Below are 18,566 nucleotides of genomic sequence, written 5' to 3' on the forward strand. Positions count from 1 at the left end.
CCACAATGAGAAGCCCGCGCTCCCTGCAACTAGAGAAAGCCCACGTGCAGCAACAAAAACCCACGCAGCCAAAAAAAAATAAAATAAATTTTTAAAAAATAAAATAAATCCAAGAGAGATTGGTCCAGCTTGACCCAACTGGCTGTGACTACAGGATTGTCAGGGAAGGTGGTCAAATGACACTAACAAAGAGATGGAGCTCCTGGGAGAGGGGGGATGTGGAAAAGTGAATCCAGTACAATAGAGAACCATGAAATAATAGAACCAGTGATAAAACCCACCTTCCAAGGAAACTACAGATGTTCCTGGATGAGAATCTGGCCCTGCACTTGGAACGTTCATTTTATCTGAACTAAGCTTTTCTTCAAAGTGTCAATCCAATTACTTGGGACAAATACCAGTAGCTCTCTGATATACCCATCAATCCTTGGAGGAGGTATCTGAAAGGGGGTCCAGGGGCTGAAAAGAGAAGCAGAGTATGTCTCATGGGAGGTTCAGATCGCTGTTCTGCGTGAATCACAGTTTAGAATTATAGTTCAATGGCTCCTGGATGATAATAGTTCAAAAAGACCAGTGGGAGATCCCTGATCTTCCCACTTTTCTGTATTTGAGAGGCCTATGAAGGACTATTATGGTTCTACTACCAATTTTCCTTAAAGCCATTTTCATTTCTTAAATGCCAAGTGTGTATAAATTTAGCAAGGACCAATAGCATCAGGTGTTCTTTTTGTTTTATAACTCTTAACTTGTTCCATTTCAAAGTTCCCTGAGAAAGAGAACAAATTTGTGCAAACTCTCTCCCAGAAGCCAGTATGATACAGGTCCACCATTCCTTATCCAAAATTATGAAATCCCAAAGCTCTGTAAATCAGAAATTTCATAAGATAGCTACAAAATCATTTGGAAGCCAAAAAATGAGGCTATTTGTACTTTTATGATCCTATTTCGTTTCAATGTTGATATGTTTCACTGCTAAAATATTAATGGGTTTGATGGGGTGCTACTCTAGACCCCACTGGGAGTATTAAGTGCTATATGGGATGTGCATCTTATCCCCATTCTCTACCCTACTGAATTTCAAAACACATCTGGCTCCAAACCTTTTCGATAAGGAATGGTGGACTTGTTCAATAGAAAAATCAAGACTTTTAGCTCAGACAGACAGACCTGAATTTGAATACCCTCTCTAGTTGTGTAGCTAGTAACTGAACTTCTCTGGACATCAGTTTCTTCCTCTGTAGAGTGCAGGTAACAATGGGAACTACCTCATGGAGGGTTGGGATGGGGTATATTTAGGATTCAATGAGACAAGGGTGCATAAGGAGTTTGACACCCTCCCTGGTACTGGTCCTTGCACAAAAGGTTCTTTTCTTCTCCTCATAAAACCCCCTCCCTTTCCATAGCATCCAGGCACAGTGCTATGAAAATCAAAACACAGAAAGTAGAGAAAAGAAAAAAAATCACTCTCAAAACAAGGAGGACACAAAAGCGAAGACTGACAGGATAATTTGTCAGAAATGTCATCCTGCTAATAAAAAGTCAGGTGCTCAAATGGGGCTGTGAATGAAGACCAATAATAACAAAGATCTACCCTCCTATGAAACTCTTTATGCTTCTCTGAGATTGATTTTTTTATGGCCTGTTAACTGATTCTAGCAATTGGTGCAATTATGTGGGCAGGTGGGTAATTTCCTTTCTCCATTCCTTCTGTCATCCTGGTAAGTGATTGGTTGTAAACAGTGCCAGTGTTATTGACCATATCGACTTCCAGAATCCCACACTTTATTATTTGCTCCCCTTTTGAGATGTATTCTTTATTTAAAGACTTCACCACTCTGCAATCAACTGCAAAGACCATAAGGCATCAAGATATATTTTTCTTCATGTGAATGCAATGCACATGAAAAGCACAGGAACACATATATGGGTTCAAAGAACTTTGCTTAAACCTTAGAAGAAAGTCAGGAAGCAGTAGTATACAAAATTTTGACTTCTATTTTAACAATATTTTTAATAAACTGAAGTTGCAAGAAAGAGTATTTATGCTTTTAGTCCTCTCGAGTACAAACTATGATTGATTGCTACTTTCTGTTTGTAGTTCACACAGTGTGAGGGAGCCTCTCCAGCTCCAGAAAGAGATAGGATCTGTTAGCCACACTTTCCATGGGCCCAGAATTGGGAAATGGCAGCACATATGCCCCAATTTTGCAAATCCCACTTCATATTTTCCAAGGTTTTCTCTCCATCCATCCACCCATGCCTTTTCTCTGTCAAGCAGTGAACTAACCTGCGGTTACACAGCTGAATAAGACAATCCCCAGTGGGTGAGACTGATGTGTTTATCCTTTAAGAGTTCGTAATTAACTAAAATAATGTTTTCTTTTTATATTAAAAACCTCATCAGCATCACAGGAGCCCAAACCCTATCCTCTGAGCAGGGTGAGATCTGGTCCCTGGAGGTCTTTTTTTTACTGAGAGATTTAAGATAGGTGTGGTCTGCAGGGTTAGATGTAGAAGGTGGGACACAATGAACTCTGTGTAATAAAGAGATGGAAAGCACGAGGCTTCCCAGAGAAACTGGAGAATATGGAGACCAGCAAAACTGAGCTCTGAATGGAGGGAAACGCTGAGAACTGGAATAGCTAATGGCTGTGTGGGAAAGAGGAGTTTCCAGGGAGGGAGTCATGGCATCGAGAGTCAGAAAATGTCTCATGGGGAAAGTGGGCCTTTGACAATGGTTTGAAGAGGCCCCAGTTACTATTGTTGCATAATAAGGCATCCTTTAACTGAGTTGCTTAAAGCAACAATTGTTTTATTATTGCACACAGTTTGTGCGTGTCAGAAATTCAGGAAGAACTTGGACAGAGGTTTTGGCTCAGGATCAGATGATGGTTGGAGCTGGAAGAGTGTAGGTTGGGGGTGGGGGAGGGGCTGGGAGCAGCTGGAAAATGGCCCAGCATCTCTCTCTCTCTCTTCAGGTAGTCTTGGGGCTTCTGCATGTGGTCTCTCCACGTGGGCTAGTTTGAGCTTCCTCACAACATGGCAGCTACAGGGCAGTTGGACTACTTTTAAGGAAGGTAGTTCCAGGCTCCAGAGCAAGTCCACTGTTCCAATGCACGATATGTAAGCAACATTGCTTTTCATTACCTAACCTTGAAGTCATGCCACATCACTTTCACCACATTCCATTGTCATAAGCTTGCCTGGATTCAAGGGGAGTGGAATTAGACCTCACTGTGTGATGGGGGAGTAGCAGAGATCCAAAGAGCAAAAGGGATGGGAGCTATAGTTGTGGCCACCTTTGAAAAGCAATCTGTTCACAGTGATAGAGGTAGGGGGCTGAGAAATCTGTCCCCACCTGAATCCCTAAGGGCTAACTGCTCCTACAACCAGCCAAAAAGTCCTCCTCTAATCCTACTAAATGAGAAATCGGAGAGAACCAATTAGCCATCACTTTCATTGGGTAACTGGTGCCACCTCAACACACTATCTCACCTTCCAGCACCTCTGAGTCTTCACTGCCCACCTGTAGTCCAAGTTCTGCTCCCCTTCCCCCTCTGCCCTGAGGCTAAAGTTGATGGCTCTTTGCTTACTGTCTTAGTTTCCTAGGCTGCCATACCAAAACTGCAAATTGAGTGGCTTATAGCAATAAAAATTTATTCTTTCACATTCCTGGAGGCCAGAGGTCTGAAATCCAGGTGGTAGGGAGGACCATACGCCCCCTGAAGCTTCCAGGGAAGAATCCCTCCATGCCTCTTCCTAGTTTCTGGTGGTTGTTGGAAATCCTTGACATTCTTGGCTTGTAGCAGCATCATTCCAGTCTCTGCCTCCATCACTACATGTTCCTCTTCCCGTTTTTGTGTAAGGACATGAGTCACTAAATTAGAGGCCATATTTATCCAGTATGATCTCATCTTTACTTGATTCAACTGCAAAGACCCTATTTCTAAATAAGGTCACATTCACAGGTACCGAGGGTTAGGATTTGCACATAGCTTTTGGAGGGGACACCATTAGATCTACAACACACCACTGGGCCATTAAAGTTCTCCAGTCACCTCAAGGCTTCAGGACTGTTCCTCCTTCCCAGCCTCAGCCCCCTCATGCCTTTGAAGCAAAGCCACCATGTCCCCTCCCAGAGCACATCTTTTAGTCTTTTTAATGGAACTCTTAGTCACACAGTTTGGCAGGAATTCATCGATCTCTCTGCCGCTATCTCTACTCTCTTCCAACCCCCTCTTGCAGCACTAGTGTGTGGCTTCACCCACGGACACACACACGCAACAAAGCCACCTGATTCCTGACTGCAGAGAAGGGTGTTCACACACAGGGGATTATTGATTGTCTCTTCTCTCGGCTTTTCATTAGTGCCCACAATTTCTTTTGTCCTCACGGCTTCCTTTACCTCGCTTTCTTTAGAATGAGATTTGTTAGCAGAATGATCTCACTGTCTTTCTTTGGCGCTCATGGAATACAACAGAGCCCTCTGGAACCCCAGATCATCTTACATCCTCTTTAGGACTATCAGTCCAGAGGGCCTTTAAGAGTCCAGAAATGTGCTATACAGACCTCTTCCCAAAGGCTTCTTCAATTTCAATAAGAGGTAGAACTCTGCAGCTGAAAGACTTAACCCGCATTTTGCAGGTTCCACCTGAGAAGGAAATGGGAACCCAGTGTGTAAGTTCTTGTGTGAATGAACGTGCAGTTCACTACATTGTGAGAGACTAGGCTTTAAAGAGCCACATTCTGACCCTTTTATCTGGGGGACTCTGCCGGTCCCTTATCCTCTTCCCCTCTGAGACATAGATAAAATAAAAAAATCATACACATGTCAACTTGTTCCCAATCATGATCAAACCACATGGCTCCATCAGAAGAGACTCAGCAATTCTTCTACACATGTAGTGTGTTTTGTGTGTATGTGTGTGTGTTTATATTCATACACACATTATGGCTGATATCTTGAAATAAATCCATTACAGCACATTTTTTCTGCAGATGAATGACTATATCATCCAAAATAGGTAAAAAGTAGTCTTCTTTGTGTGTGGAGAATTTTCTGCTTGCCTAGATACTCCTACATAGAGTAAAGAGTAAGGAGCCCTCCTTCCCTAACTTGGAAATTGAATTCAAATCATAATTGATCTAAATAGAAGTATATTTTTAAAAAAAAAAAACCACTGTCAGAACAGAACACAGTCATAACAACAGGCCCCAACACCTCGGATTAAAAGCAACGAGTGAAGCGAGAGGGGGTAGGGGGGTTGGTCAGTAATGAAATCTTAGAAATAGGAGTGGTACCGTAACCACACCCACCCCAGTTCAGTTCTGTGCTGCAGTTTTAGTTTATAGGTGGGCTTATCGCCCACATGCCTCTGAGGCGTATTCCTGCGGAACTTTGCCCTAGTCCATGTCCTCCCATGACCTTCAGAGAGTCTGGCTTCTAAATTCACACAGAGGGAGAGAATACGTGGGGCCTCCTAAAATAGATTTATCAGGTTTTTTTTTTTTTTGGTCTGTCTATTTTGTTTTTAGGCAAAGCCACTGGGGCTTTCGAAATTCCTAAATGGAGATAAGAAATATAATCCTACCCAAGTGGGAACTATTTCAAGCCCCTTTCAAAGTCATCCAACCCAAATTACCTTCAAATGTGTTTTAATATTTAATTCATTGTATATGCTGTCAGGGAAAACAAGAGACCTACAATTCTGATCAGCTTCTCTCTAGGTTGCTGACATGTCACCTGATTTTTAAAAGGATTTCAATGGTTCTCCAGTTTTGAATGAGGCTCTTGAAGGTCTTATAAGCATGTTTTTGCCCATATGGACTGTAACATATGTATTCAATTACATACTGAGAAGTGGGACAAGCTTATGTTTAAGAGATCAAGCCATGGAATCAGCCAGAATTGAATTCGAATTTCCATTCTGCCTCTTCATAGTTGTGTGACTTTTGGTGAATTTAACCTCTGTAAGATCAATTTCCTCAGTGGTAAGTAGGAATAAAAATGACTACCTCCTATGGACAGTGTAAAAATTGAATGAGGTAAAATGTGTCACTCATATTAGTCAGCTGTGTAACAAACAACTCTAAAATCTTAGTGACCTACAGCCCCGAAGGTGGAGTCCTGTCACGTGCCCCATACCCAGCTCAGGTTGGAGGGAGGGTGCCAATCCACGCCGTCCTCACCTAAGTACCACGCTGACCAAGCTGCCATCGCCTGGAGCCTCACTCCTCAGCCCCACTGGGAGAAGGGAGTCATAAAATAGCACACTAGCTCTGAGAATCTTCCAAGAGGAAGTGACACACACAGCCCTCTGCTCACATATCACTGGCCAAGCCCAGGTCTGTGGCCACACCCATCTTCAGCAGAGAGAGGAAGTGCAATCCCACCACGTTCAGGGAAGGAAGAAAATCAGAACGGCACTGTTGTCAGCCACACAAAGAGTGCATGTACTGGTGATGCAGGATGTTTGCATCTTGTTGCTTTTCTCCTACAATTTTGACTCATCAGGTATCCTGACCCTGGAATCTGATCCAGGGAAAATGTTGGCTGGTGTTAATGGCCGCAAACATATTAATGCAGAATTTGTCTAAACCAATATTAGGTGAGCCTTCTGCATGCCAAGCTCTCTTGGAAATACTGCAGACAAAGCCGTGAACCAAAGCCTTTGGAGCTGACATTCTGTTCAAGGAAGTAGACAAATAAATAGATATAATAATGTCAGGAAATAATAATTACTATGAGAAAACGGAAAGCAAGGTAAAGGGGTGGAGAGTGAGTGGAGTAACATTTGAGTAGCAGCCAGCATGAAGTGACAGAGTGAGCTAGGTGATATCTGTGGGAAGAACATTTCAGGCAGAGGAAACACCAAGGCCCAAGGCCCGAGGAGCACATGCTTGGCACGTGGGAGGAACGACAAGGCCATTGTGGCTGGAACACAGGGTGCTGGAGATGAGGGCAGAGGGGCCAAGGGCCAGGCCACAGGGGTCAAGGCCAAGGCAAGGACTGGGGACTCAAGCTGATGCCAGACACCACTGGAGCCTGCTGTACAGCAGGGAGGCCTGAATCACACCAACACTCATACCTTTTCATAAAGAGGTAGCTTCAGGAGTAAACTCCACTAAGTCAATTTAATTCCTTAATTAGTTAAATGATATCCAATCTTTTTTTTTCCATTTTCATTTCTGTTTTAATATATTTTCCAGGACTTCCCTGGTGGCACAATGGTTAAGAATCCACCTGCCAATGCAGGGGACACAGGTCCAAGCCCTGGTCTGGGAAGATCCCACATGCCGCGGAGCAGCTAAGCCCGCGAGCCACAATTACTGAGCCCGTGTGCCATAACTACTGAAGCCCACGCGCCTAGAGCCAATGCTCCACAACAAGGGAAGCCACCACAATGAGAAGCCTGCCGACTGCAACGAAGAGTAGCCCCCACTCGCCGCAACTAGAGAAAGCCCATGCGCAGCAACAAAGACCCAATGCAGCCAAAAATAAATAAATAAGTAAATTTACTTAAGTAAATAAATAAGTAAATAAACATATTTTCCAGAAACAGACTCACAGACATAGAAAACAAAATTATGGTTACCAAAGGGGAGAGGCCTGGGGAGGGACAAATTAGGAGTATGAGATTAACAGGTACAAAAGACTACACACAAAATAGATAAGCAACAAGTATTTACTGTATAGCACAGAGAGTTATACCCAATATCTTGTAATAAGCTATAATGATATATAATCCACAAAAACATCTGAATTACTATGCTATACCCCTGAAACTAACACAATATTTTAAATCAACCACACTTCAATTTTTACAGATAAATAAATAAACTTGTTGCCATTGGGATTAATTCTTTTCCTTGTAAAATTTATAGCATAAATTGTTCATTGATTCATTTTATGACCATATCAAATTTTACAAAATCTAGCACCTGCCACTGCCAGGTGTTTGTCGTTGTTTTGTCTTATCTTTCTGAGACCAACATTTTTGCCAAATACAATTTTTCTAGCCCAGGCTTTTCAGATCTAAATTTTTTTCACAAGTATTTGATTTTTCCATCATAAATTTCAGTCAAAAACTTCTGTGCAATTTTAACTATTGCCTTGTTTATTTTGTGTTGATTATTTCTAATTTCTACCCAGGCAAATTTTCCCCAGGTCCCTTTTTTGCAGTTTTCTATGTATCTACCATGATGTAATTCTTCAGTCAGGGTTTTGTTAGGTGATTTGTTTTGTTTTGTTTTGCATTGCTTATATCTAACAGTAATATTATAAATTTGATAAAAAAGAAAGAAAAAAACAGTTTGTACTGGTTTCTGTTTAAAGCTGCTCAGGCTGCTATGACAAAATACCACAGACAGTGTGTTTTATAAACAACAGAAATGTATACCTCACAGTTCTGGCTGGACTTCTCGCTGGAAGTCCAAGATCAGGGTGGCAGCATGGTCAGGTTCTGGTGAGAGCCCTCTCCTGGGTTGCAAACTGCCAACTTCTCACTATGTCCTCACATGGTGGAAGGGGCTAGGGAACCCTCTGGAGCCTCTTTCATAGGGCACTAATCCTATTCATGAGGGCTCCACCATCATGACCTAATCACCTTCCAAACCTACCTCCAAATACCTTTCGGGGTTAGGATTTCAACACATGAATTTTAGAGGAAACAAACATTCAGACCATAGCAGTTTCTTAGAGCAGAGAGTGAAGTGTAAAATCTGGGTGCACCAAAAGATCAAAACAACAGAGTCAAAGCTTCCTGCTCTTACCACATACAAACTTCTCAGAAAGCAGTAGTCCTTATGTCCCCTGTTACAGATGAAGACTACATACGTGAATTCCCATTTATGCACTCCCAAGTGAAGATTTATATTTACATTTTTATTGCAAAAGACTGGCATTATTAGCTCAAGTAGGATTCCATGCCTTCATTTTATACATCAATACAAAAAAAAGTATCTCTGAAAAGCAAGATGTAAATATCAAATTTACCTGTAGAACTTATTTGTACTCACAGATACAAATTATTTCACTTCGGGTTGATAGAAAACAGATAGCCTTATCAACCATAGCCCTAATTAAATTGCCCAGCATTCTTTCTTGATACAGAGTACAAGATTCTATCTCTATCCTGTGACTATCACATGGCTCTTCAAAGATGCCAAGAGAGTTCTGAATCTATAGAGCTAGAAGCTGACTGACTGTGCTTCTTCTCCAGAGGTACAGGGGAGGAAATACTAAAATTATTTAGCATTTGTCCAGGTGCTTTGTGTGTGTCAAATCTTCTACTCTTCAAAGTATCCTTATGAGGCAAGAATTTCCTCCCCATTTTAAAGACAAAAAAAACTGATGTTCTGAGAGATTAAATAACTTGCCCAAGGTCACACGACTGGTACATAAATGGCAGAGCCAAAAATAAAATCCAGAGGTCAACCTGCCTCTAGATTTTAATCCCATATAGCCCAGCTTCATAAAGATCTGTATTCCACAGCACCAGTGTTTTCAAGCACCAGAGGGTACCTTTTCCTCAGAGACTCTATAAGTATTTCCTCCTGCACGCTTTCGACCCCTACATCTCTCTCCCAACGTCAGGAAGAATTATTATGAAGAGACAATGCCCAGTTTTGAGCTAATGCAGGATACTCATGATCTACGATAGAAATTTGAGGTATGTCTCTCACAGTACTGTCCCCAGGCAATGTAACCTTTACAAGAGTGTTTCAGACACACTATGGAACTTTGCAGTGTGCAATTCTGAGTGTTGTATCCTGAGCCACCCTGTTCCACATTTGCATTTCAGGAAAATAAATCCTAATTTCTCTGGCTCTGTGACATATGTACCACATCACGCAAAGCCTCCTATATCATCTGGCCTGTTATATACGTTACAACTCAAGTACACTCACTTTGTCAAAGTAAGTCATTCCTTGGAAATGAACAGCAATAATTTTTAAAGTATATATAACAGGGAACCATTTTGTTTCATGACTCCTTATCCAACCAAAGATATCTATTTTAAATAGCCACTCAAAAACGTATTAATAATAAAGGCCAACAAATGTGCTTTCTCTGACTTTATGATCTGAAGAGCCCCCAGTTAATGGCAGCCACTGCTTTTCAGTCTTCCTCTCTGGTAGACAGTGCAACTGACCATAAAGGGCTGGACCTGACCCATCTGATTTATTGTTACCATTGTATGCTGTCAGTTACTCATATGCACTGCAAATGCTGAAACATTATGTGAATGGGAGCACTACACTAAATTATAGATGGCCAGTGTGAATAAGTGTAATATATGAGGTCCCATCAGCACAACGTAGAGAGCAACACTTCAAATAAAAGTCTCTGCTTTAATGAGCACCAAAGGCCCATCCACATTAAGCACATGAACTCGAGAAAAATAAATCAGAGGATCACCATTTATAATCCAAAAGGGGTGCATCAAGTTCGGAAAGAGACTAATTGCTGAGTTAAGGAAGCAAAGCAGTTCAGCAAGTTAATAGCACAAAACACTACATAATACCTATCTAAACATCCTCAAGAAGGCTTTAGACCCATCTAAAAGCCCAATTCCAAGAGTATACTAGGAATGAGTAAGCTAAAGAATAGTGTCTTGGGTGGATTCCCTAAGGCACAAAGCTAAATTATTTCTCCAACCTGGAGTGGAATGAGGGAGGGGTGGGAAAGTGAAACGATTGGGAAAGCAATTCTGGGACCTCTTTGCACTGTGTGTATAAATCATTAAACAGCAGACAAATGATTTAACACTAATACAAACAAGGGTTCCCAGAGAATTAAATTTCCCTTCCCACAAATGAGTCAGAATAAAAGTGAATTGGACACATCATCCTCTTACCAAATGCCAGGAAATATGGTGCCAGTATAAAATACACCTTGTGGGGATTGATGTGATTGTATTTGAAACCGTCCATGGTCCCATGAATTCCTCCATCCATGCAGGATCTATCCCTAAGCAGATGAATGAAGTCAGTTCTCATCTAACACACACATGGAGTCCCCAAAGGCCAGTCCCACAACCTGGGGCTCACCATGAAGCTATTTAAAACATAGCAGAAGCAAAGGTGGAAGATACCAACTGAGCTTTCTTAGGAAGGAGTGTGCTTTATTCTGAGATCCTGTCCTTCCCGATAACTGGCATAAAAATTCTTATTCTTTTTAAAAAGATGACAATCATTTTGTAGTTATCAAGGTCCTTTTAGTCTAATGTCCTTAATTTGGCAAAGAGAAAAATTTAAAACTCTATGTTGAACCCAGTTTCTTTTATTTACCAGTCCATAAAATCTAAAAATCATCATCTTATATTCTCAGGTAGCCCAACTTTATAAATCAACATATCCAGACAAAAGTCAAGGAATTCCTGGGACTTCCCTGGCAGTCCAGTGATTAAGACTCTGCACTTCCACTGCAGGAGAAAGGGTTCAATTCCCTAGTCAGGGAACTAAGATCCCACAGGCTGCACGGTGCAGCCAAAAAAAAAAAAAGTCAAGGAATTCCTGTTCTGCTTGTCTTGCTGCTTGAATGTGATTGGAGGGGAAAACCATAGAGTATAACCTAACTCAAGGGGCTGGTCCTGGCTTCCAGAACAATGAATCATGTAAATGATCATCTCTCAAGTGTTCCCACTAAACCAAAGTTTGATCATCTGGAATTCTATGGTGGCGTATGCTCGGTTTCCACATGGCCTTGATGTCTCAGACAGCTGAGGATTCTTCCCAAACTCTGGACTGACAGTTTCTTGACCTTCTTAAATTAAATTCTCTTCCACATCAGCTACCAATAATCAATGAACCTCATTTTCTCTTGTATGATGGAACTGCCCTTTCCTTTGATCTTACAGCAGGGTGAGGGAAACCCAATAACTGAGAAGTGATGATTGAGCATGGCACCTCCCAAGGCTTGGTCAACAGAAGAGGCTTTGAAGTGAACCTCACATTCCAGAAGAATTTCTGATGGGTTTCTTGCATAATGTGGAGCCAGGGTTATGCTAGTAGGGGACATGAGTCTCTCAAGCTCAGATCTACTACATGGTGAGATAGCTGATTATTTTTAGAAACTTAAGGATGATCAAAGGAAAAAAATTAAAAACAAACACAAAGATGAAAAAAAGTAATCTTCAAAACAGGAGCACAACCCATGCTAGGGGTCAATGGGACTTCAAAGTCACAAGAAGAGCCTGCCATTGAGAATGTACCTGTCTTTACTCAGGTCATTCCTCTGCCTGGATGCCCTCCCTCCCCCACCCCATTCTCTAAGTTCAAATCCTCTCCATTCTCTAAGACTCAAGTCAGGAATCTAACTGAGTTTCTTACAATAAGCCTTGCTGCCCCTTGGTGATAAATTCTCTCTCCTTTCTCAGTGCGACCACAGCACTGAACTAGACCCCTCTTGTGAGAGTCATGCCTATCATTTCCTACTTTGTATTATTGGTTTTAAGCTAAGAGCACTATTTCTCTGACTAATTTGAAAGAATCTGAAGAGCAAATCCATGTTTGATTCATCTTTATATACAGTTGATATTTAATAATTACTTGCTGTATAGAAAAACAAACCAATGAATGAACATAAAATGGCATTTATTCACTTTAGACTTCCTGCAATTCCACAGAGGCCTCTCTGCCACCCTAGATCAAATAAGTCAGTAAGACCTCAGGGAGCAGGGAAGCAGTCTCTAGACACGGTGAGGTGTTTGGCCATGACTTTCAGCATTTTTAATTCTCTGCTGCTTTGTATTTCCTTACTTGGCACCGGTGGGTATCTGTGCCATGGCGGGGAAGACAAACACAGCTCTCCAAGTTGTTGATGATGCTGGTAAGTGACAGTTACAAGAATTCTACTTTTGGTTCCTATAGTCACTTCTGAGTTTTCAAAACAAATCATGAGCCAAACCTCATTTGATTCTTACTAAGACCCTGTCGTGGGAGAGACAGAAGCAACACAGGAATATCTTCCTCATGGAGTTGATGGAAAAACTGAGATTCTCAGAGATGTGGTAACTCATCCAAAGTCACAGAGCTGCCCAGTGCCAAAGAAAGTTTCAAATTTGGTTCAGTCCTTTGGCAGAAAAAACACACCTGGAGACACTCATCCACAAGATGAAGGAAGCAACGTTGGAAAATGGCCTTTAAGAGAAGAAGTTAATCCACATGAAATAAACAAGATCAGATAGTGTACATTCTCCCAAGGAAACACCAAACCTCGCTAACAGGCCCACTGTAAGGAACCCAGGTGGTGCTTTTGAAGACTGTCAGCATGTCCTTACAGGTATTGATCCATAGACTCAAGGCACTCGAAGTAGATGAAGCCAAACTTCAGTGTTATGGTTCATTCATTTATTCAACAAGAATGATTTGAGAGCTTATTCTACAAGGGGTTGAGATAAGTTTTGTTTCTAATTTCAAGGACTGCACACTCTGGTAGAGAGACTTTAGCGACTTATAAGAGAAGGAAACAGAGGTTTCGAAAATCAAACCTCTCAGGTCTACATAGTGGAGCCAGGATTGGAATATACATTTTCTGACCCTTAAGTCCTTGGTTTGCTCTCTGCTCTTACAGGAAGTGGGGAACTGAGTCACGGTGAGGTTGACTTAAACCTCACTTTGGGTCACTGGAAGAGAAGAGCTAAGATTTATGAGGGCTAAATCCCACATCTATGTTTTAGCCATTAGACAAGTCTCCCTCCAAGTGAAAGTGACAGCATTACTTCCCTTCCCTTTCCACCAAAAAGGCCAAAAGTTCAAAGTCTCGTCCTCTGGAGCACCCTGTAATGGAGCAGCCCCCCTCGGCTGTCAGCAGGGCTCTCCTGGGGCTGGCCTATGCATTTGCATAGCACATCTCTCCAAACCAGAATCATACAAGTTCTTACCAACAGAGAGTTGCTTATTTGCCTCAAATTCAAATGAGTAATTGTCTTTGATCACATGTTTTATGGTAGGAAAATGAATTTTGCCAAAGGTACGGTCATTAGCAAATAGCAAGACAACAGGTACCCAGTTCACAAATAATAACCTGTTTTTCACTCTGGATCTGAAAGCTCTCCACCTGACTCTAGCTTGTAATGTACAATTTTTCTGCTCTCTGTGTTTCCCTGTAAGGGGGTGAGAATGGCATGTGTCTTGCTCACCATTGCATCCCTCACATAGTGGCTGGCATGTAGCAGAAGTCCAATCAGTATTTATTGGATATTTTATGTGCACACACGTGCATGAAAAAAAGGCTGCTATGTAACCTGCCACCCTTGCAATACTTACTCCTCATGGAAGGATTCGTCTGATTTCCAGGGAGATGCCCTAGGCTTGGGTTGGGGGTGTGCAGAGGGTGGAGGCTGCTGGCTTCTCCATTCTCCCAGCAGTTCCAGTGATGATACACCTGGACATTAAATACCTACGAGGACCTAAATATGCCCACCCACACGGATGAGTATATTTGTATGCAACTGCTGCCTTTAAGAGGCATTTGGGCAATTGAGCCAATTGTAGCAGCCACACACAGGCTGATCTTGGGATACCTGGACACTGGGCAGCTTGCAGAAATCTGCTGCTTCAAGTCACCATGCTGGAAAAGTAGCAAATGGTTCTGCAAAGCCACCAAGACTGTCTGGCCCAGTGCTGTGACAGGGAACAGTGACAGGGAAGATGGGGCACAGAGTCACCATCTATTGAGCATGTCACTGAGTGTTTTACAAACATTGTCTCATTGTTATCCTCACATCCAAACTGAGAAAACAGCCTTCAGAGGTCAGGTAGCTTGCCCAAGCTTACTCAGCTCTCAAGGAGCAAAGCTGGGAGGCAAACTCAGGTTTGTTTGAAGCCAAACCCCATGTTCTCTCCACCCCTCCACTTGGTTTGCTGAAGGGCCCCTAGATTCCATATACAATTCTGTTCTTCTGTTTCTGAGAGCAACATTTTACCTGTACTTGAGCATGTGCACTCCTTTTCCAATGACAGCTCATTCATCAGGTGAGTTTCTAGTAAAATAGGTCCCACGGAAGGCAGGCTCTCCCTTCAGTGTGAACATTTGCTCTCCCACTTTTCCACTTCTTAATCTCTTTATCTTCCCTCTGACTTCCTGTCCTTTCTGCCTATATCTTGGGCTTGCAATGACAGCCCTGTGACCCTCAAAGCTAAAACATATGCCAAGCCCTGGCGCTAAATAGTTTAATTTAATTAGGTCCTGGGATGGCCAAGTTCACTGCTGACATCATTTCTCAGAATCCAGCAGGGCATAGCCCTTTTGCCTAAGGACACGATGTTAGGGTCCAGAACCAGGAGCTGACCTTGCCCTCTAGAGGGCGAGGCTCCAGTGGGGCAGGCCCTTCACAGGTGCTAGAAGTCTTTTCCAGAAAGCTAAGTGTGCTATCTGGGTGCAGAGCTTCAGAGATGTGATAAAGCAGGAGGCATCATGTAGTTCTAACCAAGGGAAAAGGTGTCCTATTGATGTGAACAGAGGACAATGGTTGGTTAGTGGGCAGAACTTAAAGACCAACCAGGAAGGGACTTCCCTGGTGGTGCAGTGGTTAAGAATCCAACTGCCAGAGTCCTGCCTCTCTTCCTAGAGCTGCCGCTGCTTCCAGACCACTCTGGACAATGGCGACAGCCGAGGTACCGAAGATTGGTAAAAAACTCTATGAGGGTAAAACAAAAGAAGTCTATGAATTGTTGGATAGTCCAGGAAAAGTCCTCCTGCAGTCCAAGGACCAGATTACAGCAGGAGATGCAGCCAGAAAGAATCACCTTGAAGGAAAAGCTGCAATCTCAAATAAAATTACCAGTTGTATTTTTCAGGTGTTACAGGAAGTAGGTATCAAGACTGCTTTCAGGGGGCTTCCCTGGTGGCGCAGTGGTTGAGAGTCCGCCTGCCGATGCGGGAGACGCGGGTTCGTGCCCTGGTCCGGGAGGATCCCACATGCCTCGGAGCAGCTGGGCCCGTGAGCCATGGCCGCTGGGCCTGTGCGTCCGGAGCCTGTGCTCTGCAACGGGAGAGGCCACAACAGTGAGAGGCCCGCATACCGCAAAAAAAAAAAAAAAAAAAAAAAAAAAAAGACTGCTTTCACCAGAAAATGTAGAGAGACAGCTTTCATTGCACCTAAGTGTGAAATGATTCCAATTGAATGGGTTTGTAGGAGAATAGCAACTGGTTCTTTTCTCAAAAGAAATCCTGGTGTCAAGGAAGGATATAAGTTCTACCCACCTAAAGTAGAGATGTTTTCTAAGGATGATGCTAATAATGATCCACAGTGGTCTGAGGAACAGCTAATTGCTGCAAATTTTTGCTTTGCTGGACTTGTTATAGGCCAAACTGAAGTGGATATCATGAGTCATGCTACACAGGCTATTCTTGAAATACTGGAGAAATCCTGGTTGCCCCAGAACTGTACGCTGGTTGATATGAAGATTGAATTTGGTGTTGATGTAACCACCAAAGAAATTGTTCTTGCTGATGTTATTGTTAATGATTCCTGGAGACTCTGGCCATCAGGAGATGGAAGCCAACAAAAAGACAAACAGTCGTATTGTGACCTCAAGGAAGTAACTCCTGAAGGACTGCAGATGGTAAAGAAAAATTTTGAGTGGGTTGCAGAAAGAGTAGAGTTGCTTTTGAAACCAGAAAGTCAGTGCATGGTTGTAGTACTGATGGGCTCAACCTCTGATCTTAGTCACTGTGAAAAAATTAAGAAGGCTTGTGGAAATTTTGGCATTCCCTGTGAACTTAGGGTAACATCTGCCCATAAAGGACCAGATGAAACTCTGAGGATTAAAGCTGAGTATGAAGGGGATGGCATTCCTACTGTATTTGTGGCAGTGGCAGGCAGAAGCAATGGTTTAGGACCAGTGATGTCTGGTAACACAGCATATCCAGTTATCAGCTGTCCTCCCCCCACTCCAGACTGGGGAGCTCAGGATATGTGGTCTTCTCTTCAATTACCCAGTGGTCTTGGCTGTTCAACCATACTTTCTCCAGAAGGATCAGCTCAGTTTGTGGCTCAGATATTTGGATTAAACAACCATATGATTTGGGCCAAACTGCGAGCAAGTATATTGAACACCTGGATTTCCTTGAACCACGTTGACAAGAAAATCAGAGAGGGCAATTTATAAGAAAGAACATCATTGCAATTTTTAGGAGAAAAACTACAAATTTCTAGTTTAGCTGCAGAAAAAATAAATCAAACAAGATGAAAAGATTTTAAATCAATCAGAGAAAACAAAATTTGTAAGTGAATAAATGCCTCTCTAGATTCATGAATTAGTAGAATAAATGTACATATTTATTAGTAAAAAGAAAAAAAGAATCCGCCTGCCAATGCAGGGGACACAGGTTCGAGCCCTGGTCCCAGAAGATCCCACATGCCACGGAGCAACTAAGCCCATGTGTCATAACTACTAAGCTTGTGTTCTAGAGCCCATGAGCCACAACTACTGAAGCCCATGCGCTGCAACTACAGAAGCCTCCATGCTGCAACAAGAGCTCTAGCCCATGCGCAGCAAAAGAAGGCACTGAAATGAGAAGCCCGCGCGCTTCAGTGAAGATCAGCCCCCGCTTGCCACAACTAGAGAAAGCCCGCGCGCGGCAACGAAGACCCAACACAGCCAAAAATTAATTAATTAATTAATTTTTTTTTTTTTTTAAAGAGACCAACCAGGAAGCTGCCTCAGGGACATCTGTCATTAGGCAGCAGGGACCCAGCCACTGGCCTGATGGTGAAAGCCAAGATCCCAGGTCCAAAAGGCTTGGCAGGAGCAAAGCAGAAGCCCAGGTGTGCAAGGGTTGGCATCTGGGCAAGTTAACAAAACCTGGACTTGGGCAAGAGGTTCAGGCATCAGAACTAGAGCTCAGGGTGGAGACGACATCCAAGGATGGAAGCTGATTGGGACACATCAACTAATTCTCCAATTCTCTGACACCAACTCAGTGTCCTACAATTCAATTCAATTGGAGTCAGAGTCAAACTCCACAGGTTAAGGGTTCAGTCCCACAAAACTGCCCTCGCGTTGAAAACCAGTCACAAGTATTGGGTCCCCAAGTAACCTGCACTTCTGTCTGACTTAGGTACAAAGTCAGGGGCTCCCACTATCTCCTCCCCCTCAGTTTTGATAATTTACTAGATGACTCACAGAACTCAAGAAAATGCTGTACTTACTATTACAGTTTATTACAAAAGTACAAATGAACAGTCAGATAAAGAGGTACCAGGGTGAGGTCCAGAAGAGTCCGGAGCACAGGAGCCTCTGTCCCTGTGGAGGTGGGTGTGCCACCCTCCCAGCAGATGGATGTGTTCACCAACTCCAAAGTTCCTTGAACCCTATCATTAAAGGGTTTCTTGGAGGTTTCATTAGACAGCAGTGCTGCTGCTGGTGACTAACTCAATCCCGGAGGCTGGGAGGTAGCACTGAAAGTTTGAAGCTTCTAATCGCGGCTAGCTTCTCTGGCAATCAGCCCCCATCCTGAAGTGAGCAGCTCCTCAACCAAGAGTCATCTCGTTATCACTCAAGAATATTCCAAGGACTTTAGGAGTAGTGTGTCAGAAACAAGGAACAAAGACCAA

At 42.8% G+C, this 18,566-nt stretch overlaps 1 protein-coding gene across 1 annotated transcript; it reads left to right on the forward strand.

The window, feature by feature from the left end:
- The first annotated feature begins 15,606 nt into the window (after positions 1–15,606).
- LOC131761471 (bifunctional phosphoribosylaminoimidazole carboxylase/phosphoribosylaminoimidazole succinocarboxamide synthetase-like) lies at positions 15,607–17,120 on the forward strand. Its single transcript, XM_059072327.2, has 2 exons — positions 15,607–15,831; positions 16,063–17,120. The coding sequence occupies exons 1-2, from the start codon at positions 15,607–15,609 to the stop codon at positions 17,116–17,118; spliced, it is 1,281 nt and encodes a 426-aa protein (XP_058928310.1). The 3' UTR covers positions 17,119–17,120.
- The last annotated feature ends 1,446 nt before the right edge of the window (positions 17,121–18,566 follow it).

This window comes from Kogia breviceps, chromosome 8 (assembly GCF_026419965.1).
Source record: "Kogia breviceps isolate mKogBre1 chromosome 8, mKogBre1 haplotype 1, whole genome shotgun sequence".
Taxonomy (NCBI): domain Eukaryota; kingdom Metazoa; phylum Chordata; class Mammalia; order Artiodactyla; family Physeteridae; genus Kogia; species Kogia breviceps.

What these genes read in the sequence shown, in the direction of transcription:
- LOC131761471 (XM_059072327.2), top strand. Translation starts at nt 15,607, where the DNA reads ATGGCGACAGCCGAGGTACCGAAGATTGGTAAAAAACTCTATGAGGGT. An exon ending in AGGAAGTAGGTATCAAGACT is followed by an intron (nt 15,832 to 16,062) that starts GCTTTCAGGGGG and finishes AAAAAAAAAAAG; the next exon opens with ACTGCTTTCACCAGAAAATG.